The sequence below is a fragment of the Zootoca vivipara genome, chromosome 2 (genome assembly GCF_965207765.1).
Source record: "Zootoca vivipara chromosome 2, rZooViv2.hap1.1, whole genome shotgun sequence".
Classification (NCBI taxonomy): Eukaryota; Metazoa; Chordata; class Lepidosauria; order Squamata; family Lacertidae; genus Zootoca; species Zootoca vivipara.
The window spans coordinates 38108815-38136290 of NC_142584.1; the positions used below are offsets into that span (position 1 = coordinate 38108815).

At 46.3% G+C, this 27476-nt stretch overlaps 2 protein-coding genes across 3 annotated transcripts in view; both read left to right on the forward strand.

The window, feature by feature from the left end:
• Window positions 1–20465, forward strand: part of PIK3R5 (phosphoinositide-3-kinase regulatory subunit 5) — a 55360-nt gene extending 34895 nt beyond the window's left edge. For both annotated transcript variants that reach the window (XM_035104694.3, XM_088661668.1), the window contains exons 4-19: window positions 938–1006; window positions 1857–1995; window positions 4766–4835; window positions 5930–6104; window positions 6633–6789; window positions 6913–6996; window positions 7772–8516; window positions 9164–9314; window positions 10405–10530; window positions 11329–11457; window positions 12693–12786; window positions 13701–13777; window positions 14052–14145; window positions 16531–16613; window positions 16748–16860; window positions 17861–20465. In XM_035104694.3, coding sequence (XP_034960585.2) covers window positions 938–1006; window positions 1857–1995; window positions 4766–4835; window positions 5930–6104; window positions 6633–6789; window positions 6913–6996; window positions 7772–8516; window positions 9164–9314; window positions 10405–10530; window positions 11329–11457; window positions 12693–12786; window positions 13701–13777; window positions 14052–14145; window positions 16531–16613; window positions 16748–16860; window positions 17861–18008 — 2454 coding nt within the window. In that variant the 3' untranslated portion in view covers window positions 18009–20465. The remainder of the gene's footprint in view (window positions 1–937; window positions 1007–1856; window positions 1996–4765; window positions 4836–5929; window positions 6105–6632; window positions 6790–6912; window positions 6997–7771; window positions 8517–9163; window positions 9315–10404; window positions 10531–11328; window positions 11458–12692; window positions 12787–13700; window positions 13778–14051; window positions 14146–16530; window positions 16614–16747; window positions 16861–17860) is intronic.
• A 4734-nt stretch (window positions 20466–25199) lies between these two features.
• The window catches only part of PIK3R6 (phosphoinositide-3-kinase regulatory subunit 6), a 38132-nt gene continuing 35855 nt past the window's right edge, over window positions 25200–27476 (forward strand). The window contains exon 1 of the mRNA XM_035104698.3: window positions 25200–25766. The gene's annotated coding sequence lies outside the window, so the exon portion shown is untranslated. The remainder of the gene's footprint in view (window positions 25767–27476) is intronic.

Here is a 27476-nt window from a genome sequence, read left to right on the forward strand (position 1 = left end):
CAGTCTGACGATTACTTTCCACAGTGGCTTATGTAAGAAAACCACAGCGTAAGAAATTTGACCCGGAGTTCTTGATATCAATTTACCTGTGCTAGGGTGATAGTAAGACAGCTTACTACTCACACAGCTTCTGTTGTATTCTTTTGTGCAACTTGCAGCCTTTGCAGCTGTTCTGACTAAAGATGCAAATATACCATGTTTGGTTGCTGAAATGCTGCTTGGTTTCTCTTCTTGACAAAGAGGAACTGTGTGAGAACTTCCCCCTCTTCTCTCTCTCTCTCTCTCTCTCTCTCTCTCTCTCTCTCTCTCTCTCTCTCTCTCTCTCTCTCTCTCTCTCTCAGCTTACCCAATGATATTCTACCACTGGATCAAAAAACAACATATTGTTAGGAATGTTTACTAAGGTGTGCCAGGCACATATTCTATATACAAAAAGGGAAATACAGAAAAAATTGTTTAGAATGGCCAGGAAATAGTGACACTCTTCTGAAATAAAATTTAAAAAATCCTTCAGTAGTACCTTAAAGACCAACTAAGTTTTTATTTTGGTATGAGCTTTCGTGTGCATGCACACGAAAGCTCATACCAAAATAAAAACTTAGTTGGTCTTTAAGGTGCTACTGAAGGAATTTTTTTTATTTTGTTTCGACTCAGACCAACATGGCTACCTACCTGTAACTCTTCTGAAATGTGAGGGTCATTTGAAGAAGGTGATTGAAGAATCCAAGAATGATGTGGCTGGGCTCAAAGTCACCATGGAGGAGTGACTTGCCACTGCAACAAGTAACACCTGGAGAGTAGACTTTACCTAGAGAGAAGCAAATAGCAATATTGTCAAGTCACACATCAATTCTCCTCCAAAGCTTCCAGGTGATCGGTTTGAGTAGTTTTACCAGAATCTCACTTCCCTCTTCTGCTTTCTTTTCTTCCTCTGCAGGTCCAAGAGAAATGCAACTATGATCTCTTTGCTCCGCTGGCTCTGCTCTTCAGCTCAGCTGTCATGTGTGTAAGTTTTGTTGTCCCAGCATTGCTGGAACGAATAGCTGAAGGCACTGGGTCTGTGGCTGTTAAAGTTGACGAGAAAACCTTTTGATTTTGTTAAAATTTATATCCAGCTTTTCACCATGTAGGACTCAAAAGAGCTCAAAGCAATTCATACATGCAAAATTAAAACATAGATTAAACTTTGAGTTTCCCTACTGACTCAGGTCAACCTCTGTATTCCTGATTTTTTAGGAGAACCATTGGTAGTTGGGATATTTTTATCTAGCTAGATTCTGAGTGCTTGCTTACACATGCATGCTCATTGTGTGCCGACTTGTAACACTGCCTGATGGAGTCATCGGTTTCATCACCACCAAAGAGCTTCTGTCTCACCTGATGTCAATTATTGGTACTCTTCAACAGAGGATGTTCTAACTGTTGACTGCAAATTAAGGATCCATTGATGAATTCTGTATGTGTGAGAACCCCACTCCCGAAAACCATTTATTTGTTCCGTTTCATTATATGACTGACAGCAAAGTTAAAATGCACTTTGGATTTCACCTTGATGCTTTCCTTTCCTTGTGTGCACATCTTTTGGGGCTATCACTCAAAGCATTCAGCACTGTTGCTCAGCAGGGGAAACTTGAACTTGAGCCCATGTAGCATCGGCCTGTCTTCTTTTTCTCCAATGGCTTCCTTGGCGGGAGGGAGGGTATTGCTGAAGGAACCTGATCACAGCGCTGGCAGCTGAAACCGGGGGTGGGAAATGTGGATGGTTAAAGTTGCTGAATTCCTAAATCTGGAAGAAGATAAGGAGATGCTGGCCTCCACTTCTCGGTCAATTTATGCCACTGCTATTATCTTTATAGACACCACACTTTCCTTCAGAGTCAGATTTCCTTCTGAGAGCCATGAGGACGTACCGTGACTTCCTCACCTGGCCTGTGCCATACTGCAATATCTGCCAGGAGCTCCTGACCTTCATCAGCAATGAACTCAAAGCCCCAGGTAGGGATCCAGATTGTCTGCTCCCAGCAGGGTTCCTTCAGCCCTCTGTGGTGCTGACTCTTCCTTCTTGGGGTGTGTGTGTGTGTGATGCTTGGTGTTGATGAATGACTGAGAAACCTAAAGTTGTGCCAGTACATTTATGGGCCATATAGGCATTGAAGCTAACACTCTGCTATGAACTGGAGCGGGCTGCATACATCATGGCAAGGGTTATTGCCAACAATGCAATTATAGTCAAGGCAGTGATCCTTAAATTTGAATTTTAAAACACTCCTAGCTATATTTGTTCATGTAGAGCACAACATTGCAAGCACAATGCAAGCACAACATTTTTTGAGGGTGTTTCATGCACATGCCTATATGAGTGTGGTGACTTCATCCCACGGTACACCCCACACCATAACCCTGCTGGCATGCTGCATGGTGTGCTAATGGTGCCAGCACATAGGCTAAAAGCATTAAGGCTGTATCCTGATGAAAGACGCTTACTCAGTGCTTGCATATCAACAGTATTGGTTTTGAACAAGATGCATTACAGACCATATTGGATGGATTATATACAGAAGGCCCATTAAATAAAGATTAATAGAATCATAGAATTGTAGAGCTAGAAGGGACCCCAAGGGTCATCTAGTTCAAGGAAGATTTGTTTAGTCATTTATATTACTTTCAGAGAAGAAAGCACTTTAACCCACCAAGGGAAATCCAGGTGGGTTGATGGACTGTCCACATCTGAAATAAAGCCCCAGCACACAAAAGTGTATGCTACTATAAATATATTAATCTGGAAGGTGCCACTCTTGTTTTAGCATTTTATATCAGGGATGGGGAACGTTTTCCTGCCCAAGGGCAAAATTCCCTAAATGGCAGCCTTTCAAGGGCCACATACCAGTGCTGGTAGAAGTAGGCAGGGCCAAAGGCGAAAAGAAAGAAGAAACGAAGTGTGGAACAAGGGATGCAGTGTCAGCCTTTGGACAGTAGGTTACATTTCAGCCATGCAGTATCTCAGTTCAAGGACACATTCCAGCGAGGATAGTATCTTCCTGTAGGGATTAAGAATGGGAGTACAGTGGCTTGCCTAAGGATTTGAACCAGAGGCTGGAGAGCTCCTTTCAGTACTCTGACCTTTTATAGGTCCATGGCTTCCACCCAAGGATAGAACGTTTCTTGTGCTAAGTCATTTGCCTGGCACAATGGATGTGGTTGCACTCCATTGCTCTCCTACCCTCAAGCTTCACTTGAAAGGGGATGAATGGCTCTTCGAAATGCTCCAGTAACAACAGAGAATCCATTCAGGTAGACTTGGACTTTGAATGGGTAACTGTGTCATATAATTTCCATATGATACACTGGGACTTCTGGTCTCACTTGTGAACTATGGTGCAGCCTCTGCTTAATGAGCTTAGACTCTGCTCCTGTTGATTATCAGCACTCATAAGGGTTCTTAAAGTTTATGCAGTGGAAGCTTCTTAATTAGGCCATGCTGGCAGCCAGCCTTCTGTTACTCCTCATTAAGCAGTTTTCCCAATTAAATGGAGAGGCTTTCTTAGAAAGGGTGCCCAGCATTGTGTTTCAACCTGTAACAGATTCAGTGTCAGATCTACCTTGGAAGAGCCTACTAATGCCATTGGAGATGAAACACAAGGCATCTCTTTTTCATTTCCTCATTAAGGCTGCCGATTCCTTGCTTCTGCTATAAGACTTTCAGTAAATCATCACAGTTTAAATTGAACTATTGGAGTTCTTAGGAAAGCTGAAGTTTGAGAGAGTTCAGTCTGCTTTTTCATTATGCAGTGCCTGCAATCGTTAATCTGTATTATCTGTCAAATGCCCAGGGTGCAAACATCCAGGGGCCCAGTAGCTACTGCTGCCTTAAAAAAACATGTGTCTCATCCACATCATGCATTTACAGCACATGGTTTCCTTCCAAAGAAACCCTGGGAACTGTACTTTGTTAAGGGTGCTGGGAATTGTAGCTCTGTGAGGTGTAAACCCTTGGAGACACCATGCACTTCAAATGGGCCTAGTTACTACCTTATTGCTTCCTTGCAAACCATGTGACCACACGCAATAGAGAGTTCTTGAGTGGGTAAATAAGAATTGCTCTGTGGGGTGCATGTCCTTCAGCTGGACTGTTTCAAGGGTGGAGAAGTTGCACTGGAAATGGGTAGAATATTTGTGGAACATGGAAAAACTGTTGGAGTAGCAGCCGTCGCGTAGGTAGCACTTTCTCAATGTGCAATGGCTAGAGATAGAATTGCGCAGTGGTGAATTATTGAAAGCAAGCAGTGGCTGAGCACTCCTAAACAGGGGAATGCAGAACTTTCCAATTCCATTGGTGGATTGACTTGAAGCTATCTTTCTCCAAGGCTGAGAGATTTGGAAAGCTGCTCTATGCTTTTTGCTTACCTTGCATGGTGGATCCTTCAGTCCAACAGATTTGCTGAGGGGCAATTGGCCTGATGGGTTGTTTCACTGCTGCAAGCAAATTGTGTATGCTTTCTTTCTTTCTTTTTCTGCATAGCTCTACACATTTGGGGAAATCAATGTTGGTTAAAAAAACACTGTGTGTCAAACTGTTTGGAAGTTAGACCCTATCCAAGAAGAAAATGGTTAAGAGTGGTATTCAAGCTGAATTCCTTCTTTCATTCACCCCCTGCCCCCATGGGGTTCACCTGTCTCTTCCACCAGAGCCCACCAGTTCTGTGAGGTCTCAGTGTGAAGTGGATGTCACCGCTGTGTTTTAACAACCTTCTCTTTCTTTTAACAGGGATTTCATTTCAAAGGCTGGTTAGGGCAGAGCAGGGTCTGTCTGCAAAGAGCTGGGAGAGTTCCATTGTGTAAGTATCATGCAGGAATCATGACTGCTTTCTGTGGGTTAGGAAAGGGAAGGAGCTTTGTGGGATATTGTCCTCCTTTAAATTTCCCAGGGCCTCCTATCGCTCAGGACTTGGCTTGTACCAGGGCTCAGCCCCAGCATTTATTTTATGTAACAGAGGAAATCCCTGGACTATATGAAGGAAGGATAAATGAAACAGTCCCCTGAGTATGCAGAGCAACTTTCCATCACCACTGAATAGCAGTGAAACCCCCCCCCCCGACAAAAGATATGGCTCCCAGACCAGTGGTGGTGGGGTGACTGTAGGCAGACTTGAGACCTGGCAGCTCGTAGGTCCCAACTGCACTAGCAGAATCCTGCCACTTAAACAGCCATGGCTTTGCCTAAAGCAGGCATCCCCAAACTGCGGCACTCCCCAAACTCCCATGATCCCTCGCTAACAGGACCAGTGGTTGGGGGAAATGGAAATTGTAGTCCAAAACATCTGGAGGGCCAAAGTTTGGGGATGCCTGCCCTAAAGAATCATGGGAATTTTGGTTTGTTTGTCTCTGTTCCCCTCAAATAGGGACAGTTTGGGAAAGGAATGTGGATGGTGAGATCATAATGGATACCTAGAGGATCAGCCCAGACTCTGAAGTGTGTGTCTGCTGAGGTGCAAACAAGTCTATAACTACCCTCCCATCAGAGATGATATAGTTATGGTTATCAGTTATCAGTTGTTCATGGATAGGGAGGGCTAGTTATAGATCATGATTATTTCACTGCAGTCTTATAACTGCTAGATATCTTAACAATGCCAGGCTATGTTTTCTAAGCGTGCTGGTTCATAGAAGCAGTTCCACATGAAAGGGAAGTGGGTGTAGAAAAACAGAAAAACTGTGCCATCTGCTGGTGCTTTGATGTGAATTAATTGAAGTATGGAGCCACTGCATTTTTTCCTCCTGCCCTCCAATAGCTCATAGACTATGAAAGCGATCTGTGGCCTCAGGCACAGATAAAAGTTGAGTCTCTCCATTTCTGAGTTGAGCTGTTAACAGCTTGCCGCCCTACTGCCTCTTCTCTCTTACCTATTCCCCACCCTCCCCACCCCCACAGAACAGTCCTGTTGCTGAACCCTTCAGAAGTTGATGGGGAATTTCTCTCAGTCGCTGAAAAGTTGAGCACGGCAGAGCACTCCCAACACACGGTACTGGTGACACTCCTGGAGCACATCTACCAAGCTAACTTTGGGACCAAATGTGACATGACAAGACTACGTCAAATTCTCAAGGTAGAGAAATCTGTGTGGCCTGGGGCCTTGGATGTGCCAGGCAGGCAAGGGGTGTCAGTCTTAAGATGCATAGCTCTGTGGAATGATTACTGAGCAATCCTTAAGTTTTCCGTCTCAAAGATGCAACCGTTTTGATGGCAAATGAATCAAAACTGACATAGCTAAGAAAGTGGCTTGGGTCAAAGGGTGAGAGAAGGAAGGATACAGAATAACTTGCCTCGTATTGTTTGCAGCTTGACTATTTAGTTCAGGAAGTAGATTGGTTTTACAAAAAAAAAAAACACAGCAATTTTTTTCTATGTGTGTATGTGCTTGCAGCACTGCAGGATATTTACTTAAACTTAAATCCTCCTGCCTGTGTGGTCACTGTGTGATCCTGTTCCTTGCTCAGAACAGGGCAGCACAGCCCATGCATGGTTAAACCCTGTCCTCCCGTCCTTCCACCTGTTGTATATTGTGTAGTGCGTGAAATGGATGCTAAGATACCAGATAGATCTTCTGCTGACCGTTCTCTCTCTTTCTCTTCAGCTAAAACCTTTAGAAGAGCTCATGGAGATATTTGCCAGCACCACAGAAGCTCAGGAGCTGGCAGCTGCCACCAGCAATGACCTTTCCATGGCTAAGGAGCAGCTAGAATCTGCTTTGCTGGAGATTGCAAAGGCAGCTGGGCTGCCTGAAATTACAGGTGGGAAATTATTAGGGCAGGTTCTTCCTTGGGGTGTGGGTGGGCATGTTTGGATGTGGTCAGTTCCATACCACCCTGAAGGAGCATGTTGCACTCCTAACCTCTGGTTGCTTGTCTCTTTAGGGGAAGTCCAGCCTTGTAAGCTCCACCTGATCCCCATCCCTGTTGCCCGGTGTTACACCTACAGATGGGATAAGGATAACTTTGGTAAGCTTGGAAACATGTAAGCAAGTTTGGCTTGATTCCAGGAGATGCTCCTTGGCCGCATCATGGCTTCCTACATGCACAGCTGTGTATGTTTCTTTTCCCCAAGGGGTGATAATCCTGGCAACATCAGCTATAATCTAGTGGGACCCTTGTGTCCCGCTACATCTCCAAATCTAAAGGCTGCTCTTTCAGTGGGTGCTATTAGGTAGATAATATTTATTGTCATTGTCCCCTTGCGGGAACAACGGAATTACTAGGTTACCACATCCACTTAGATAAAGCTCAGATATTCCACATAATCCAAAATTACTACAAAACACTAATTAAAACAATGCAATACGTTACAATATAACAAGTAAAATAAGATTACTTCAAAGTCCAGACTTTCTATTTAAGGCCAAAATCACTCTAGAGAAGAAACTGTTCTTGAGACGGCTCGTTTTTGCCTGCATTGTTCTATGTCTCATTCCTGATGGCAGGAGCTTGAAGAAACGGTGACCAGGGTCCGTTGGATCTCTTGATATGTCTAGTGCTTTTCTATGGAACCTGGTGGTATGGATTTGTTCTAAGGTGGAGAGTGAGCAGCCAATAATGCTCTCTGCTGTTTTAATAATTCTGCACAACCCTGCTCTATCCTGAGAATTATAAAAAGCAATCTCAAATACTATCCTGAGAAGTGTAAAAGCAATCTCAAATACTGTACGGTGGTGCCTTTAAAACTGTATACATTTTCTCCTTTTCTATTCCTAATTTTGCACTTCTGTACCTTTTGTAGACATCTTGAATGAGGTACTGGACAAAGAGGGGCACTTCCCAAAGCCTGTGGTTTTGGAAGATGAGGAGGAGGAGGAGGAGGAGGAGGAAGCTGACGGCTACTGTCCAGAAAGAACTTCTCTGTTGACTTCCCTGGCTGCTGTCTCCAAGGAATCTGTGTATTCCGTATTGTCGGAGGGCAATCCTCATGACTCGCAGGCACCGGTCCTCTCCACCCTTTCCAAAGACTCTGAGCTCTCGTTGGCCTCTAAAAAGTCCTTGAAGACTTTTGTCTCCAGCCTGAAGGACTGCACGGACAGCGGTTATGTGGAGGACAGTGACGAGAGCTCCCTTGAGCCAATGGGCCGCCTGGATCCAAAGGAGGAGAAGGCATCTCCCAGGCACCGGTATCGCCTGAGCAACAAGATAATCAAGCTGTTCAAGAGCAAGAGCCAGCTCATCCTGGGCAGGGAATTGCGGGACGTTTCTGAGGTGGCGTCGCTCTCACTGCCGCTGCGCAGAGCCGAGAGCCTCTACAACCCCGTGGTCAAAGAGCGCATCCCCACACGCTCACGGCGTGCACTCTCTCTGCCGCAGCATGCACTGAGCGCCACGCTTTTCCAGACCCGTGTGCCGCAGAATGCCTGTGTCCAGCGCAGGCCCTTCCTGAGCTGTGATGAGGACACCAAGGTCTCGACGCTGCGGGTGGTCGTGTTTGGCTCCGACCGCATCTCTGGGAAAGTGGCCCGGGCTTACAGCAATCTTAAGTGAGTGGCAGAGCAGCCTTCTGGCTGCTGGTGATCTCCTCTACTTTCTGAGTCCCTGTTAAGGGATCAGCTGGCAGACACGGGAGGGATTTCCTCTTAACATCCCGCTTACCTACATTTGGCACAAGGGGGTGGGTGATAAGGTCCCCTCTGGAGTTTCACATCACACCATCAATTCATATCCTATCTTACCCTTTCATGTCACCAATATGTCATGAAAATGGTCTCCGAAATGGGTTCTGTATGCCTAACTACTACAATACTGTACCCTTTTTTATACCTCTTGATGAATGCTAGCAGGCTGTAGCACAGCGGGGGGGGGGGGGGCTGGGGCTGGGTGAGTCTGGATCCATATGCCCTTCCCACGGGCTGAGTTTGATAGGTAGTCATGGCCACCCGTGTGTCAATCAGCTGAAATTGCAATGATGTCAGGTAAACCAATTTTGCCCGCTGGGTTTCAAATCAAACCATGCAATCAAAGGCACAGTGTTCTGTAGGCCCTGGTGACCAGGTGCAGGGCAGGTGGGCGTGACTTGGACAAATAAGGAGGCTTGTTGGGCTTAGTTAGGCCTGTGGACTGAAGGCTGTAGCAGGGTGGTCTCCATCTGACTGTTTTCCATGTGTCCATTCCTATTCATTCGCTGCAGATCTCAGGAAAGCAGCTGCCCCTGGCTAACTCGGTACTTCAGACTGCAGTTTTACTATGTCCCTGTGAAGAGGAGTGGCCCTACCTCATCTGCACTGACCTACCCTCCTCCTCCTCCAGGAGATCCACATTCCCGTGCCTGTGGATCAATGGTATGCATTTGGGGAATGGCAAGCTTCCAAGGGGCATGTTCCATTGTGCCAGGAGGCAGGGGCGTAGCCAGGATGAAAATCAGGGGGGCAAGGGGCGGGGAGCAAGGGGCGGGGCCAAGGGGTGGGGGCGAGGCCACATCGGAGCAGCCTGAAATCGGGCTGCTCCGACTCCCTCCTCCCCCTCCGCGATAGGAAGGGACGAGGGGGAGCCAGGATCAGCCCGAAATTGGGCTGCTCCAACTCCCTCCTCCCCCTCCGCGATCGGAAGGGACGAGGGGGAGCCAGGATCAGCCCGAAATCGGGCTGCTCCGACTCCCTCCTCCCCCTCCGCGATAGGAAGGGACGAGGGGGAGCCAGGATCAGCCTGAAATCGGGCTGCTCCGACTCCCTCCTCCCCCTCCGCGATAGGAAGGGACGAGGGGGAGCCAGGATCAGCCCGAAATCGGGCTGCTCCGACTCCCTCCTCCCCCTCCACGATTGGAAGGGACGAAGGGGAGCCAGGATCAGCCCGAAATCGGGCTGCTCCGATCCCCTCCTCCCCCTCTGCAATCGCTGGGGCAGGTGGAGGGAAAGCCCCAGAGCCGCGCAAAGCGGTTGCCTGGCTTTCCCTCCGCCCGCCCCACAGCCAGCCGGCTAGAAGGGACGTCTCCCTTCTCCCTTGCTGGCTGTGGGGCGGAGGGAGGGAAAGCCAGCCAAACGCTTTGCGCGGCTCTGGTGCTTTCCCGCCGCCCGCCCCACAGCCAGCCAGGGAGAAGGGAGACGGCACCGGGCGGGCAGTGGGGCAGGCTGGCCAGTGGCCCTGCTTCTAGGGGGGGCAATTGCCCCCCCTGCCTACGCCCATGCCAGGAGGCACAATATCTGCACTTTTAGCTATTACTGGTGCTTGTTGCATTATCTGAGATAGGTGGGATAGCCTGGCTTGTGTGCCTCCACCCTAAGAATCAATAACTTTTCACAACAGGAATTTCAATCTTGATCTCTTTGGATGTCGGGAGCAATTTGGGCATCCTCTTGCTATGATTCTGGTAAGACCTGGCCATCGATAGCAGCAAACTGGCTAATGGGCTATGCTTCTTTCTTTGATTTTCAGGATCCTAGTTTGGCAGGGGTGGAGAGCAGCACAAACGATATCTCAGTCTACATTGGTATGCTGGATCCATGGTACGAGCGCAATGTTCTTGGGCTAATGAACCTTCCCACAAATGTTCTATGCCAGGTATGTCCTAAACTCTATACTGCTTATACTGTACTCTAAAACAGCAGTGCTCTCTCTTTTTGTAAGATTCAGGCCTCATGGTGTAGCTGTCCTGTGAGCTTACACTCAGTCATCTCCCCCATCCTTTGAGCTTAGGTGCTGGGTCAGTGTGGGTCTAGGGCCATGCTCAAGGCTACAGATTGCCATCACCACTGCCATCTCCTCAGCTAGCCTAACTAGCTGCCCACTCACTGATGTTGCCATCATCACCCACCAACTCACCAGCTATTGCTGTTGGTGCTGGGTTCCTATGGAGCTGTATGGAGCACTCTCCCCATCTCCATGTATCTGCCTGAAGCAAAGCACTGAAGATAAGGCAGCTGCAAAGAATGCTTATGCTATTCTCATTTTTTCTGCAGTGGTTGGCAATTCTGTTTTTAAACAAAATTGTTGTGACCGAGCGGTGCACATTTTCAGGCAAATAGCCACAGGGTGCTCAAATGTTGACTCCTCTCTTGCTCTTGGAGGATGCCAGAGCTCAGTGGTAGAACACCTGCTTTGGATGCAGAAAGTCATGGGTTCAGTCCTCAGCAAGTCCCAGGGAGAGATGCCTGTCTGAAACCCTGGAGTTTAGACACTGCTGAGCTAGTGAGACCAATGGTCTGACTTGGGATAAGGAAGCTGCCTAGGTTGCTGAAGAAAGAGTTACTAGAGTAGGTGCTGCAGTTGAATCACCAGGGCATCCACCAGGGCATCCTTGGCCTAGACCTGACTGTGTGTGTGAATGAGGGGTTTGTTCACTTTTTGCTCTTTCCATAGCAATCTGCCAAACCTGAGGGTGAGCCCCTAGAAGATACAGCAGAGCAGCTCCCCATCCTTGCTGACATGATCCTTTATTACTGTCGTTTTGCTACCCGCCCAGTGTTGCTGCAGGTCTATCAGGTAGAGGTGAGTTTGCTCCTAAAGCCCCATGGGATTGGCTAAGCAGCTGAAGACTTGCTTCATATTTGCCGGAGAGATGAGAAGCAACTGTGTGTCCCCTGCCTTGTGCTTGGCCAGGCTGGGCCTCCATGAGCTGAGCCACTACTTTCACTCTGTAACAGTCACATTTGTCAAATATAGATAACTTGCAACGTGGTGGCCACTATCAGTTCACACACACATTCCTGTCTACTAAAATTGTTGCCTGTGCCTTAATGACACAAAAATTGGAAGCCCCTCCATAGAAAATTGATATGGGTCCTATCAGAGAATAATTGTGTGCTCTTGGAGAGGAATAGATAATTTGCAACGTGGTGGCCACTATCAGTTCTCTCTCTCTCTCTCTCTCTCTCTCTCTCTCTCTCTCTCTCTCTCTCTCTCTCTCTCTCTCTCTCTCTCTCTCTCTCTCTCTCTCTCTCTCACACACACACACACACACACACACACACATTCCTGTCTACTAAAAATGTTGCCTGTGCCTTAATGACACAAAAATTGGGAAGCCCCTCCATAGAAAATTGATATGGGTCCTATCAGAGAACAATTGCCTGCTCTTGGAGAGGACCCAGTTGAGATGTATGGTTGTCAGGCTAATGTGATCTTTAGGCAAATCACAGCTCATCTCCAATCCAGGACTGGAAACCTAGTTCAAACTGAGGCTTCCAGTTCTAGTTTAAGGCAAGCAATGGTTTGCCATAATCTTATTTTACCCAGTTCAGACAAGATAACAAACGCTGGTTTACTGTGAAATGAGAAATGAAAAAGTGTGTGAACATAAGTGTCTGATACTCTTTGTAAATGTCTGATGACTGAACCACAATCTGAATGAAGTCACTATGTAAATGCAATCCAACTGCCTGACACAATCTTCTGCTTGTGGCTCCTCTTGAAGCCAACTCTGTGTGGCCTCCACACACATTAATACTGAGTTCCTCCCTCCAGGCCTATTTGTTATACTGCATAGAGTGACTTCCTCAGCAGCATATAACTCTGGGTCCTTGTGTTCTTCTTTTCAGTGATGCCTTTGAAAGGACTTGGTCTGTGTTTAAAAAGTTGCGTGTTGGTACTCTGTTAATTAGAATCCCGTTTTTCCTCCTAAGCTACTGGGTTGTTTTTAGAAAATATTTGACCTAAAGAAGGGCCGAGCTGAATAGGGTGTCTCAGAAATGATGGATTGACCTCTTCCTTCCTCATTTCCACAGCTCACCTTCATTGGAGGACAGACGAGGACAGAGATCTTCATCCACTCCCTAGAGCTGGGCCACTCAGCAGCCACACGGGCCATTAAAGCCTCAGGTAGACATCTGATCGATGTTGAAAGGAGGTTCTCTGTGATATCATTTTGTGTTGTTTAGTCTGCAACAAACTAACATAGCTATTCCCCTGGAAAGTGAAGGGGAAAACAGAGGTGGGCAGGAGGAAACCAAATTCCTAACCCATAGAAAAGCAGCAAATTGAGAATTTGGACAGTGTGATGATCTGCTGGGGGGGTGGTATTCTCCTGCTAGGATTAGGCACCTTTGAAACTCTTGGTGAATACAGACATAATACTGTATAAGAAGAGGACCTTTTGCAGTTGTACTGACAGACATGCATGCTACTGGAAACTCCAATGCTAGACTTGCCTCTCCTCCTCTGCCTGTACTGGACTCATCTGTCTATCTGGTAGCCTCTGCTGCCATCTCCTCCTGCTGGGGAAAGTTAACAAAGCTGTGGACAGCAGCAGAAATGAGAAGAGCACCTGCTCCTTCTTCTCCCCCTCTGCAACATGCAACAGAATAGAGATGGGTGTGGAGAGCCTGGTTTTCTTTCTACCTTGAAAGGATGGGGTGTGTTCTTTACCTTTCTCAGACACCTATGTAGAGTAGATTGATCAGTCATGTGAAGTTACTTCCAGCTGAACTGGGGAATGTGGCAGCAGAGTATGGGGTGGCGAGCCTGGGACATGCAGCCTGCCTCAAGTATTGATGGAGGCAATGCTGATAACTGAGGCAGCTTTTCAGTTTTTTTATTTGTGCATCTGTTGGTTCTGTTGCAAAGCCTTCCATGTTCTGCTGCTGAAGAACTTGCTCTTACGTTGCAACTGTCTTCCCCTTTGCTCTTGAGTATAATGTCCTGGGATACATTACATGAGACTCTGCACTACATAGCCCTTGTCTGTAACAAGGCACTACCTCCTCTTTCTCCCCCCCCCCCTTTTTTTGGTGCAGGTCCAGGTTGCAAGCGACTGGGCATAGATGGAGACAGAGAAGCAATCCCACTAACACTACAGATCGCCTACAGCAAGGTAATTCAGAGGTAGCGGCTGCTGCTTGCTACTATTGCTGATGTTTGCCTCTAATATTCAAGCCTAGTCCTTTCGCTGGGCTGGAAAGGAGCGAACCAGCTTCAGAGAGGCAAAATACAGGGAATGAAGAGTGAAACATTTGCACTCTGGAAGCACTTTTGGAGAATGTTTTAATTAGATGGGGATGGGGATGGAAGCAGCAGTCCGCCGCCCCCCCTTTCTTGCATGCTTCCGCAGACTAGAGAATAACTGGGGTGCTGTGTGATCTCTCCAGAGAGCAATCAGTGGACGGAGCCGCTGGAATGACATTGAGAAAGTCTGCACGACCATCAATCTCAGCAAGACCTGTAAGAAACAAGAAGAGCTTGGTGAGTGTTTATGCGAGGGTGAACATGACTTTTTGCCACCACCTCCCAGCACTTAGGTGGAGAATGGGCCAGATGATTTGGAGAGGCCCTGTGCAACAGAACATGCTCTTCTCAGTGTGTGTGTGTGTGTGTGTGTGTGTGTGTGTGTGTGTGTGTGTGTGTAAGTTGTGTGCAAGCTGTTTTGTCATGTGTGTGTATTTATATATAAATATATATACGCTGTCATCTTGTTCTGATGGTTCCTTGTTTTGCTGAAGCATATTGAAGCTGCAGACATGCACATTTGGAATGGAGTTATGCCAGTTCTGCCAGGCAAGGAAAAGGCTACTGCACACAAAATCCCCACAATCTGGCTCTGTTCCATGTGTAGTTAGTTAGCCCCTTGGGGATTTCAAAACCTCTTACAGATAGTGAGACCATAGCTGCCAAGTACTCCGTTTTCCCCAGGAAACCCCCGTATCTTCTTACCATTTCCCGCAGGTGTCCTGAATGGCAAAAATTCCCCCTGGATTACGGAGCTCCTGCCATGTTCTTCTGGTGTCACGCCGGCACCGGAAGTCGCTTCTACGCCCTTCCGGACATGCGTAGAAGCGACTTCCGATGCCGCTGTGCCCATTTCCAAAATGTCTGTAGCGCCAGAAGTTGCTTCTATGCATGTCTGGAAGTGCATAGAAGCGACTTCCGGTGCCGCAGCGCTGCTAATCCCGGATTTTTCAATCCGGAACTTGGCACCTATGGGTGGGACAGTTGGCATAGGAATGTATGCCAGACCCCGAACCACCACCCACTTGGATTACTACTTCTGCATGTTGCATTTCTGTTGACCAAATGCTGCAACTTCCCTTTCCCTCTCTCCCCTTTTGCTTTTTAAAAACTGCTTGAGCTTCAGAACTAATCTGCCAGTCATGCATTAATGCACTTGACCACAAGGTGTCACAAACTTTCTGGCCAATGCTGCAAGGACTCTGGCTCACCTTCTGCACGGAACTTAGGGTTGACTCTGGTCCAGCTCTTTTAAATAAATTCTATTTTTAGCCCACTAAAGCAACTAGCTTTTGATTTGAAATACTTTTAATTGCTTGCATAGACTGAGTGGGGTTTTCTCACTGAAATTCATTTTTAGGAACCATCTAGCACAACATCACAGATTGGTTCTTGGATTTTGTAAGGTGTGAAATGAGCAGGAAAATGTGAGCAAGTGTCTGCTGCGTGCAGCCTTGCCCCCAAATTATGTGCCAGGGAAAGGGATTGAGGTTAAGATAACTAACACATTGGTATTTGATACTATGGTGGTGAAGGAGGAGGTATGGGAGATGAAAGTGTGATGAGTTTTGGAGTCAAGGGAGTGAGGAGAGGGGTGTATCAAGGTGCTGCAGAAACTGTAGCCGCTGGCCTGCACCTTTCATAGACTTCTTCCTGAAGCTTCAGAACTTTTGCAGAGCAGCCCTGCTGTCCATAAAATGTAACTGTGTGTGGCTTATTTTATAATGGGCTCTTAAGGGTCCCTCCAGACTGGTGCTTTTTTGAGGGTGCATTCTGCAATGAGTCACTAGTGCAGTAATAGTGCATTAGTGGCAGGTTGATGCTGGACCATCCACACATCATTCAACTCGACTAGTTGTTATTTCCCAGTGTTACTGCATCACAATGTTCAAAACTCCCATTGTTCTAGGCACATTTTGTGACAAGAAATTTCATTAGCGCAAACTGTTTCTGAGCTCTGGGCGCAGTACCGCACCTGAGATTTCAGATTAAAACTGCAGAGTGGAAGGAAAGGAGGACCTTTTTCTGCCTCACCTTTTCCAGCTACTCTCTGAAGACTGGAGAAGAGACCCTCTTAAGAATATTGGGGGCCGGCAGGCAGGGGAAGGACTAGACCATGTGAAAAATGAACATAATATTTTAGCTGCAGTTCATTCATTTCCAGCTTTGTATTCTTGTTATAAAAAAGCACACCTAGACATTCCATTGTTGTGCCCATAACCTAGGTTTAGGGTGCCATTTAGCTCTTAACTTTCATATCTCAGTTTCTAACACTGCTGCATTATTGACGTCTGGAGGGGCACTCTTGCACAAAGTGCAACAAAAGTGAGACATCACCCACCTCCAGGACATGCGTGGTATGAAAAGTGACAGGATTTCAGTAGGTAGCTATGGGACATGCACAGGTTGGAAGCATGTCTGCCCTGAAACCTTTGCCGGCACAGAGAGTATTGAAAGCGGGATCGTGTATAACAACCCTGCTACAATCAGAGCACAAATAATTATGAATGCAGCAATAAAAAGGATGTCTGGAGGGACCATAATTGACTTTACCATGAGGAGGGTGTTGTTCTCAGAGTTCCATATACTGGTACTGTATAGCTCCTTTCCTGTTTCTTCCAGATTCAAAAACCGAATGCTTAACTCTCACTGCAACAGAGGTAATCAAGAGGCAGAGTTCCAAGTCCAAGAAGAGTTTCAATCAGGTAGCCTGACCTGTGGGTTTTGACCCTTTGTGGGTTTTTCTTCATCTCATGGTGTTGTTGGGCGGGCAAGAATGCTTTTAGCCTTGGTGAATTTCCCTGCTGCATGCAACTGTTGACTGATTTTTCTTCTGCAGCAAATCAGTGTGTCTCAGATGAAAGTGGACAAGGTCCAGATTATTGGGGTGAACTGTTCCTTTGCTGTGTGCCTGGACCAGGATGAGAAGAAGATTCTGCAGAGTGTCACCAGGTAGGGAAAACAGGGGGGGGGATTTCCCCATAGCTGTAATTGGGCTCTGCGATGGGGGTGGGTGGATAGTGGAAACTGCATTGCCCCCCTTGGTCCATCCTGATTAAAAGATAAGCCACTCTAGTTCCAAAGCCTCAGGACCAAAGATGGATGCTGGACCTTCACATTAGGGTATATCTAATTTAAGAAGTAAACCTAAAGATACTTGGGGCTCTAGGTCTGGCAGCAGCCTGGTGTTCTGAAGTTACTGGTGTTGCCTCCACCAGCTCCTACCCACATGTCATGCTGGCTCTACCTTTGGCTAGGTCTGGTGAAAAGGGGGTTGGAGCAAATTCTTCATTCCCACCAAGTTCCAGAAGATCTTGTAAGAAGGTTTAGTTAGTTTTGGGGAAATATTCTCTAATCCTCAGTTGCTTAAATTGCTCAGGGTGACCCAAGTAGCCCTTTATGGTCATTTGGTTTGGGGGCAGCCTGTCAGTCGTCTCTCTCTAGATTAAGTCCATTAAAAAGTATGTAGTGTGGATAGCCTCAAGCTTGGTCTACTTTATCCAACAGTGACCCTTCACTCCTGATTTTGCAGCGTAGTCCACAGTTGAAAACTTTCTCACAGGAGACCTCTGCAGTGATCTTCAGGATCCAAGCTGGGTGCCATTCACTTTGTGTACTCAGCAGGCCAAACATCTGGGTTGCAATGGGGATCAGGACCTCTGATCTAGGATAAAATCCATCCAGATATACTCCTTGTGTATGGTGAAGCTGTGGCTTCTGAGTCTAAGTTTTCCAAGCAGAGTCCTCCTCACTGCATAGTCAATCTACAGGTACAGGGGCCAAGGAAAACCTGCCCTATGTATTTCTGCTAGGCAGCTGCACCAGTACGCCCACCTATTGACTGAACAATGTGCTGCAACTTTGCTCAGAGTTAATAATGCACTTAAATGTGTCTGTGTCTCCTCAATAAATCAACTTCTGCTTCAATCTCAATGTCCTGCTGTAATCACAGGTGTGAAGTCTCTGCATGCTACAAGCCCAAGATCAGTGAGCCCTGCATTGAGGAGAACCCCTGTTCACTTCTCCCTACCCAGAATTCCTCTGACTTCTGCTCTCTTCTCTGCTTACCCATTGCCACCTTCAGTGGGGCACTGCCCTAAGGAGTCGGAAAGGATGGAGTGAGTGAACTGCTTCCAACTCCCAGTGCTGATCAAAGGTGCTACCAGGCATCCAATGGAGATGGACCTCCACTGAAAGAGGAAAACCCATGGCATGTGTTTTTCTGCCCATGCTGGATAGCTTGGCTTCAGCAGAAGCAGGGCATGGTAGCCCTCCCAGAACAAGCACTTGACACCCCTGGGATATGAAAGGGTTTGGTGTTTTTTAGGGGAAAGAATATCTACCATCTGTAGTTTCCCCAAGAGTGCTGAAGAGAGAGAGAGAGATTGCGGATGACATGAATGTGATGGGGGTACATCTGAAATGCAGAGAAGTGGGAGAGTTTGACTGGCCAGTTTCTGCTAAACCACTGAAAAACTTCATTGTGAGTGAGAGAATTGCAGCTGTCTGCTCCCCCTTTTTAACAGGGCATTGTGGATGTGACTGGTACTTACTGCCCTACAAACGAGTCCATAACAACAGAGGTGGGGTATTTTTTTTCAGCTGGAGCTGAATGCAGCTTTTGTGCTTATGCTTTGCTGCCATTCACAAATTGCAGGGATCGCAGTATGTTGCACCTTGGGTTTTTCTTTGATAAAATTGCCTGATGCTCAGTCTGTTAAGAGTCACCAGGAACTGGAATTTGATGGCCAGCAGGGGGTGGGCAGTGGCAGGAAGCGAGCAAAATGAATGAACATGCACTGAATGGAACTGAAGGGCAGATTGGAGCAGGGTGTGCTCTCAAATGGGACAGAACAGTTTGATGACAAACGTTAGATGAACCAGAGTGATTCTCTGTAAAAATAAGACCAGAGAAGAGAACACTAATAGCCATCTATGGTTGTCAGTAGATGCCCTGCTTCTCTGCAGGAGAGCCTTTGAAGCAAACCTGTTCTGTTTGCCTAACCTCCAACAGAATTGGATGGCTCTGAGGTGTTCTTGGCCACCAATGCTTTTATTCCAGGCACAGGAAGTCTACGTTCCTCCAGGTGGTGCTGGACTCTACCTGCCACCATCTTCAGCTGGGTATGGCCAATAGTCATGGATGATGGGAGTTGGGAGTACAACAACTTGCAGATGGGTACTGTTTCCCCATTCCTGGTATGGAGGAATGCAGGGCGTTACATGCTTTTGTGTTGCTCCAGATTTGAGACACCCGAGGTGGAATCGTTTCAGGAGGCACTATTGCTGAATTTGTGAATGGGTAGTTGCTGTAGCAAAGAGGCAAAGAAGCCTCATAACAGAACTGGAAGAGAACTATCATGGTTTCTCTTGTTCTGTAGCAGGCATGGTTTTCTAGATGATTATGATGATGAGCTCCCACCATCCCTCGTCATTGGCCATGTTGGCTGGGGCTTGATGGGTGCTGGAGTCCAACTATATATGGAGGACCTCAAGCTCTCCATCCTTGGTATAGAGCGGGACTCCTTTCCCCCCTGAAGTTGGAAACAAAATGTTAACCTGAGAAATGTAGGTAGCACTGAGGTCCATTTTAATCACCTTCTTACTTGAATTAAGCTATTTTTACATGGAAGTTATAATAATAATAATACATGCTGTTTACTTGCTTGCTTTTGAGAGAAGAGTGCAAATGGGTGAAACTAGTTGTTGATAGTGGGAGGTGGTGACTAAAGGGGCATTTTGAACTCCCAGTTGCAGGGAGTGTCAGTGTGTGTGATAGTGTCAGCGGAAAGTGGAAAGGAAAAATCCAGGTGAACAGGGTCCTCCTACTTTCTCATTCCACTTCTTATTCTTATTGAACACACACATACACAGTACACATTTTGCATGGGTAATAGTTGCATAATCTTTTCTCAGGGAGAAGGAAAACCTGGGGTTAGGTGCAATGCAGATTTCTCTAAGTATCAGTTAAATTATCAAGAAATTGCTGGCTAAAGAATTGAGGACAAGGATGTCAAGTCTCAAATTCTTCCCTAGAAAGTTTCCAGGAAGGTGCACACACAGTAGCCATGGGGTGCCACAAAGTGGTACTTTTAACAGCTTTTGTATGTCCTGTTTGTTTGTTTTTAAGCACTGATTTTGTTCCTTAAAATATGCTGTTTCCCTTGGTTTCAAGTTGCAATCTTAACACCTTACCCTCTCAAGACCACTGCCACATACCTGCCTGTAAAAGCAATTTGTGGCAATAAAGGCAGGGTGATGCACTGTGGTTTTCAGTACAGTAGCTGTTTGTAAGAAGCGGAAGGAAGGAAGGAAGGAAGGAAGGAAGGAAGGAAGGAAGGAAGGAAGGAAGGAAGGAAGGAAGGAAGTGCATTATAAATGCAAACTTTTCTACTGAAATTGAGTACCTTTTGTCTGTTGGAGCATTTCCTTAATAGTTGCTTCCTTTTGTACATAAACCCACTGTGTAAATTTTATATTGTGACCTAATTTTATAAAATATTGTCAAGAGATATTTTATTGTAAACTTATTTGAAATAAAGCCACATTTTCATAAATCAAGACTCTACGTGTTTTAAAAACAGCTGGGTTGTTTTAAATATGTTTTCTCATTTGCTTCATTCTAATATTCAGGCTGCTTTTTAGCCAAGGGAAAGCTGTTGCATAGTTGAACCGCTGGATGGCACCAAAGAATCCTACACAATTAGCATCAATAAAGCCTTGCCCATAAGCAAAAAAGTGATTATTTGATCCTCCTGCACCTACTCTATGTGTCCTCTACGAAGTTCAATACAAAACCAAGGAGGCAGACTAGATGGGTGACGCAGGTTCAAATTCCCACTCAGACATGAATTTCACCGGCTAACCTACCTCACAGGGTTGTTGTGTGAATGAAATAGAAGGGGGACATCATATAGCAGGAGGGATGGGGTATGTCAGGTCTGCCGCTAATTGTTTAATGACTCCAGCTTCTGTTATTTCTGACATTGGCCACAGTGGCTGGGGCTGAAGAGAGGCAGAGTCAAACAACATTCCTGCTATACAAACTGCCTTGATCTCCCTGAAAGAAAGCTGGGGGAATAGATGCAATAAATAAATAAATATTTATCAGAACAGTACAATGCACATTTCAAAGCAGAAAAGGATGTATGATTGATAACATATTACCCGCAAAGAACAGACCGTGTTTCTTTGTACAAAACTATGAATTTTGATCACAACTGCAAAATTGTACTATGTATATTTGCTTCATTCAGTACTTATAAGAGAGAACTCATGAATTAAAGTGCTTTCGTCAGGTAAGTTTTAAGACTTAATGAAACTAATGGACTGAATTTAGCCATGTTCATTCTTTTTAGTGAATCTATTCTGAGCAAAACCTCATTGAATATCACCCATCCCATAATGCCACAGAGTCTCCAATAATTGGACAGTGCTATTTGACTTTGTCATGTGAGTTCATTTCCAACCTGCAAATAATAATAATAATAATAATAATAATAATAATAATAATAATAATAATAAATTGTGCAGAAAGGAGATTGCTCAAAAGTTCAGGGTGAGTAGCATTATCTTACACCAGTTGCAAAGTTATATCCTACCTTATTTGACAACTCTAGATGGCTAACATGCAATTTCTGAAAGCAATGAAGTAGACTGTTCAATAAAACCTGATGTTAAAAGAACTCGTTTGTATCTCTTGAGTCTAGTCAGTGTACAGTAAACTAAAACTAAAATATAATATAATACAAAACCACAGATTTGCAGACTTGGGCACCAAATTGCCTTAGAGCCCAGCCTTGCAGGCACCTACAGTAACCAGCTGCACTTATTTCCAATAGCTTCGCTTTATGTGTTTAAGGTTTCCCCCCCAAAACAGGTGAAAAAAGCAATCTGTAGTAATCTAAATTGCTTCTGGCACTCATGTTTTCCTGTGCCCGAGGTATCATTATATGTCCCTCTTTTCTCCCCACCATGCAAAAAAAGTTGCTTGTTTAATGGTTAAAACATCCTCCCTGCTCTTAGCATTCTCAAATGAAGAGTGAAAATCCAAAGTCCTTTTGTGTGTTTGTGGGTGTTCAAACATCATCCAAACTATCCCCCATTGGGCACATAGTGAATTCCTTTTGAACGACTACACCTTTTACCCAGGAAATTCTAATTTGTAGATAGAAGCCTCAAAAGCAGGGCTGGGAGTGGTACATCCTACTGACTATTTAAGTAGGAAGCTGTTGCCTTCAGAGGAACTTTGCAGCTATTGAGAAGGAATGTTCAACTATTGTTTGATTTTTGGGGGAAGCTTTGGCCTGATATGTGGTGTTGAAAGTTTCGGTTGTGAACTGTTGGCTGTCAACAGGAATTCAGATGAGAAACTTCTGAGATGGTTGTTGACAATTTAGGATTTTCATTTTCTTACATTAAGGGAAGCGATAATGTCTCTGTGTTTGTCACATTTATCACATCCCTGTCCAGCTGGCGAGGAAAATTAGCTTGTTTCAATCTGATTGTAACCTCATCTGACCACTGGTATGTTGTATAGATTGTGCTGATTTTGTACTTGCTTTTGTGATTTGCATCACTGGGTGCCTTATTGCACTCTTTTAACTGTAACACTTAAGTGTTTCAGCCTTTTCATCACTGTTTAAACCTTAGGATGGTGGTTAAAGTAAAAGGCTATACTCCTCCGGAGCATACAGCATCTTTTTGCTGCCCCTGCTGCCTTTTAAACTCACATGAGTTTAAAAATAAAGTTTCTCATGAGATCTACTTTAAGAGAAATGAAGTCAATGATTTGGATCAGCAAAATGGCAAGGGGAGTGGTTAAGACACATGTTTCCCCACTATTATTGTTGTTGTTTAGTCGTTTAGTCATGTCCGACTCTTCGTGACCCCATGGACCGTAGCACGCCAGGCACTCCTGTCTTGCACTGCCTCCCGCACTTTGGTCAAACTCATGTTCGTAGCTTCGAGAACAAGTGTCCAACCATCTCGTCCTCTGTCGTCCCCTTCTCCTAGTGCCCTCAATCTTTCCCAACATCAGGGTCTTTTCCAGGGAGTCTTCTCTTCTCATGAGGTGGCCAAAGTATTGGAGCCTCAGTTTCACGATCTGTCCTTCCAGTGAGCACACAGGGCTGATTTCCTTCAGAATGGATAGGTTTGATCTTCTTGCAGTCCATGGGACTCGCAAGAGTCTCCTCCACTATTATTAACCTAATCCAATTCTCTCCTCACCCTGCTCCCCAAAATTTAATCAACGAATATAGTCAACATTTCATCTAGTTTCATGTTTAAGGGTGGGTTGGGTGCTGTGTGGAGGCAATGGATGGGAGACTGCCAGCAAGCAGTTGGTCTCCCTGCCTTCTGCCCTACCAGCTCCATGGACATCAGCCACCACTGGGTGATAATTTCCTGCAGAAATGGGAGTGAGATTGTGTAGTGGATGTGCCCACCCATGTGGTGAAATTCATTGCCCTCAGCTGTATGAATTATGTATTGCCTTTTAAACCAGTTTCCAATGATCTGCTGGATATTTCTTTATTCAAAGCATTTTTTACCATACCCTTCAGCCAAAGCAGAAACAAAAAGCCCTCTCCCAGAGAAGCTTAGAAATGTCAGGTGATATGCCCTGAGGTATACAACTCAAAAGGCACAGCACGAAAGGAAAAGGGATTGGGAAGGAGGAGGGGGAATAAAGCAAGCTCCAGGCATGAGTTCTTAGTTACAGAGTTTAACTTTTAGAAATCAGATACTGCAAGCACTCTCTTGAAAGGCTTCCTGCTTTGCATCTGCAGGAAAGTGCCTCCGGTAAACATTTAAACCCATGGGGGTTCAGATCTTCCCATATAAGGATCCTGTTGTCCCTGCACTTTTGCTATGTGGTTGCAACATATTCTATTAAATCAGGATGATTCTGTAACAGACTCCTGAACATATGATCTGGAATAAGGCTGCACATCTAAGAAGAGATGATGACCCTGAAGCCTCACTTGGACTTGAGCCTGGAGTGAGCTGAGCCTCTGAGGAGCTCAGTAGCAGCTGTGCACAAAGGTCCTTGAGAGGGAAATTGGATCACTAAACCCAGGCTTCATACACACTATACTTTCAAAGCCTATTCGAAGGACATTCTTTCTCAAAGAGTTGTGGGCACCTCAGTTCCCAAGAACCTTTAACACAGCAATTATTGGGAAGAGGGGTGTTTTCTAATGTGATTTAAAGGTATTGTGTGTTCGCAGCCTTAAAGATGGTGGAATTTGGAAACTGGAGCAGCTTCAGAGGTTGGAGATTCATTCTCTACTCCATGATCATGACCAGTCTTTTTTATTGAATGTTATTACATTTTAAAAAAAACCCCACTCCTCTTCAAACAGCTCAGATGCCCCTCTTCAGAATAGAGTACTCTGTTCCCTTTTTAGATTCACAACAACCTTGTGAGGTAGGTGAGACTGAGAGGTGCCCACTGGCACAGGGTCCCCCAATAAACTTCATGGCTGAGTGGAAATTTGAAACCAGATCTCTCCAGGATACGTCCCTACTACACCCAACACCTACTACACTTGCGTTCTTTAACCTTGAGTCACCAAGTGTTGTTGGACTACAACTCCCATCGTGCCCAGCCAGCTTAGCCAATGGCAATTGTAGTCCAACACTATCTGGTAGGGTGCCAACTAGAATAAAATATGGGGGGGGGCAGGTAAGCCCTGCCTCACATAATCAATCACAAGACGTGGCACGCACACACACCATTTGAATAACAAGGCCAATTAACTTGTGGGGCAGCCCCCACAAATATTTTATTGGAGACCGAAGGGACCTAGGTCCCTAGGGGTTGTCTCCTATGCTCTGGGAACCTTAGTTGAAAGAACACTGCAACTTGCCTGCCCACGTTTATTGTATGAAGAGTCCATTGAGTGATGGGCTTTTGGAATGAAGATTTGTTAGCACAATGCCCATCTTTGGTTTCTAGCCTAAGGAGTTGCTGGGAAGTGGAGTCAAAACAGAACTTTGGGGTTCAGTTGTGCGCCCCACAAAACAAGGATGTGCGTCTGTGGTTGTTGGTTAGTTCCATAAATACAACAACTACTACTTTCTTTTTTAAAAAGTTTTTTTTTTAGTTTACCATTTCAGAAGGAGGAAACCGATGAACAGGAAACACGCAGAAATGCTGAAAGGGGGCCTGGGAATGAGTGATTGAGTGGGGCCGCCATGCGCTGTGCCCACGAGATCGAGATCTTTTTCTGCTGCCAAGAGATCTTGGGAGGCCGGCTCAGCTGCTCCCGCTGCCGGGAAGCCCTCGGAGCGGGGCAGCACCTGCCCGCTTTCCTCATAGCATTGTTTGTGTCCGTCTCTTTATTTAGCCGAGGCCTCTTCCTGTTGGAGGTGCCAGGGCAAAGGTGCCCAGCGCAGCCGCCACCTCTCTCCTCGGACAGAGGCACCCACGCGCACATCTCCCGGACTGGGCAGGGCGCAGCGCGCCGGGCGAGTGAGTCAGGCGATCCTTAGTGTAGCTGTTGGCAGCGGCTGCATCCGCCGCCGCCGTCCCCACTTGACTTCTGGAGCTGGAAAGGTGGCGGCGAAGGCCAGCGAAAGGTTGCAGCTCTGCGATTCCTCGGCGCCGAGGAAAAAACCAAGCAGCAGACGCCGCGGAGGCGATCGGCGCGGTCGCCTTGCGGTTGGGCGAGAAAAGGAAGCTTCTTTTTCGTCCTATAGTAGGACGCGCCGTCGAGTTTTGCTGCGCGCTCTGCTGAGCGAGCGAGCGAGCAAGCGCCCGGCGACTTCCTGAGCAGCCCGAGCCAAGGCGGCGAGCGGCGAGGAACCAGACGGCGCTAGACCCCCGGAAAGGCGCGCACGAGCTCCCGGAGGTAAGCTGAGCTTGTACTGAGACGGCGCTTCGGCTTTCGATTCCTGTCTCTTTTTCGGGTTTGTTTTCTTTTGATGTGCCTTAAGGAGATCTTTGAGCAATACGAGCCGAAAAGGAAAGAGGTCCCGGGAGTTAAACAGCGTTCTTTGGAGGTTTGCGAGGAGATGTTGGCCGAACGTTTTTAGGAAACGTGGCTTTCAAAACTCGCCCTCCAAGGAGCCCTGCTCTATAGTCCGGGAGGGCTTTGAAGGAATCTGGGCAGCCCTTTCCAAAATCTTTCCGGAGAGGGCCCTTCTGAAATTGCAGGAAAAGACCCTAGTGGTATATGGGGCTACGGTAACTATACATACTGTCCAGGTATTATGATGAGCAAGGAGGGGTGAGAGAGAGAGACACACAGAGAGAGACAGAGAGTGAGTTCTATTTCTGCCAAGAAACAACTTAGGAAGGAAGCTACTCCAGCAGGATATCGATGCTTCCTTTTCCTAAGTCAATTTCATGTGCAAGGGAGATGGTGATTATTCTGGGAAGGGTGGGCCGGAGAAGTGCATCCGTGCGGAGTGGATCCCATCAAAACAACTGCAGAGGAAGCGTTTATGCCCAGATTCAACAGGTGTTCCCAAAAAGTTTCAGTGTGAAAGAGCAGTCTGCCCCCCTTCTGGCTCCCAAGGGCAAGGAAGAGCTGTTTATTCGCTTGATCTGCCCTCTTATATTGCTGGTAAAGACTTTACAGGCTTCGTTGTGGGAGAGGCACAATCTGGAAGAGAGGCGTGGGGAAGCTCGCAGATGCCTTTTGGGAACAAGCACTCCTCGGATACTTGCGCAAACCCTGTCTTGTGTTACAGGGAGTTACCCCCCCACCCCCCCAGCACATTTTGTTGGAATGTTGCCCTCTTGGCAGGCATGCCCAGATTGGCAGCTGCTTGTCCTCCTGGCTCAGTGCTATTTATAAGATATTATGGGCCTGTTTGCAAATGCACATCCATCACTTGATTGGGCAGCCCTTTATTCTTTCTTTGCAGGTGAATGTGTGAATGGAGTCCTTCCAACAGCCTGGTGTTGGAAGCGGTATAAAAAAACAAAACCTGTCTCTGGTACTTGATCTGTGACGGCTGATTCACATGTGCATATTTGAGGCGCACCCACACAATCCTGGAAACTGTAGTTTGTTACAGGTGCTAGCAATTGTAGCTCTGTGCGGGGTAAACTACAGTTCCCGGGATTTTGTGGTAGGAAACCATGTACATTAAATGCGCTTGATGTGCTTGTGATTATGGTTGGCTCCACAGCCTTCCACATGATGAAGGGCAGGAGTGCAAGATAAATAGGAATAGGATCCGATTCAGCGCATGAGAGCAGCCAGTCTCCAAGATGTACTGATGTACAAGGCACGCTTTCCACATGGATAATTTCAGTGCAGAAATTATATCTACCCTGTTTCCCCGAAAATAAGACATACCCATAAAATAAGACGTAGCAGGATTTCTAAGCATTTGCGCAATATAAGCCATATCCCGAAAATAAGACATAGTGATAGGCGCAGTTCTGGAGGGCGCCAAGGAAGAGGCGAGGCTGGACACATAATAAAAAAATAAGACAACCCCTGAAAATAAGCCATAGTGTGTCTTCTTGAAGAAAAATGAATATAAGACAGTGTCTTATTTTCGGGAAAACATGGTAGCAACTGCAGGTTCCTTACATAGGACAACAG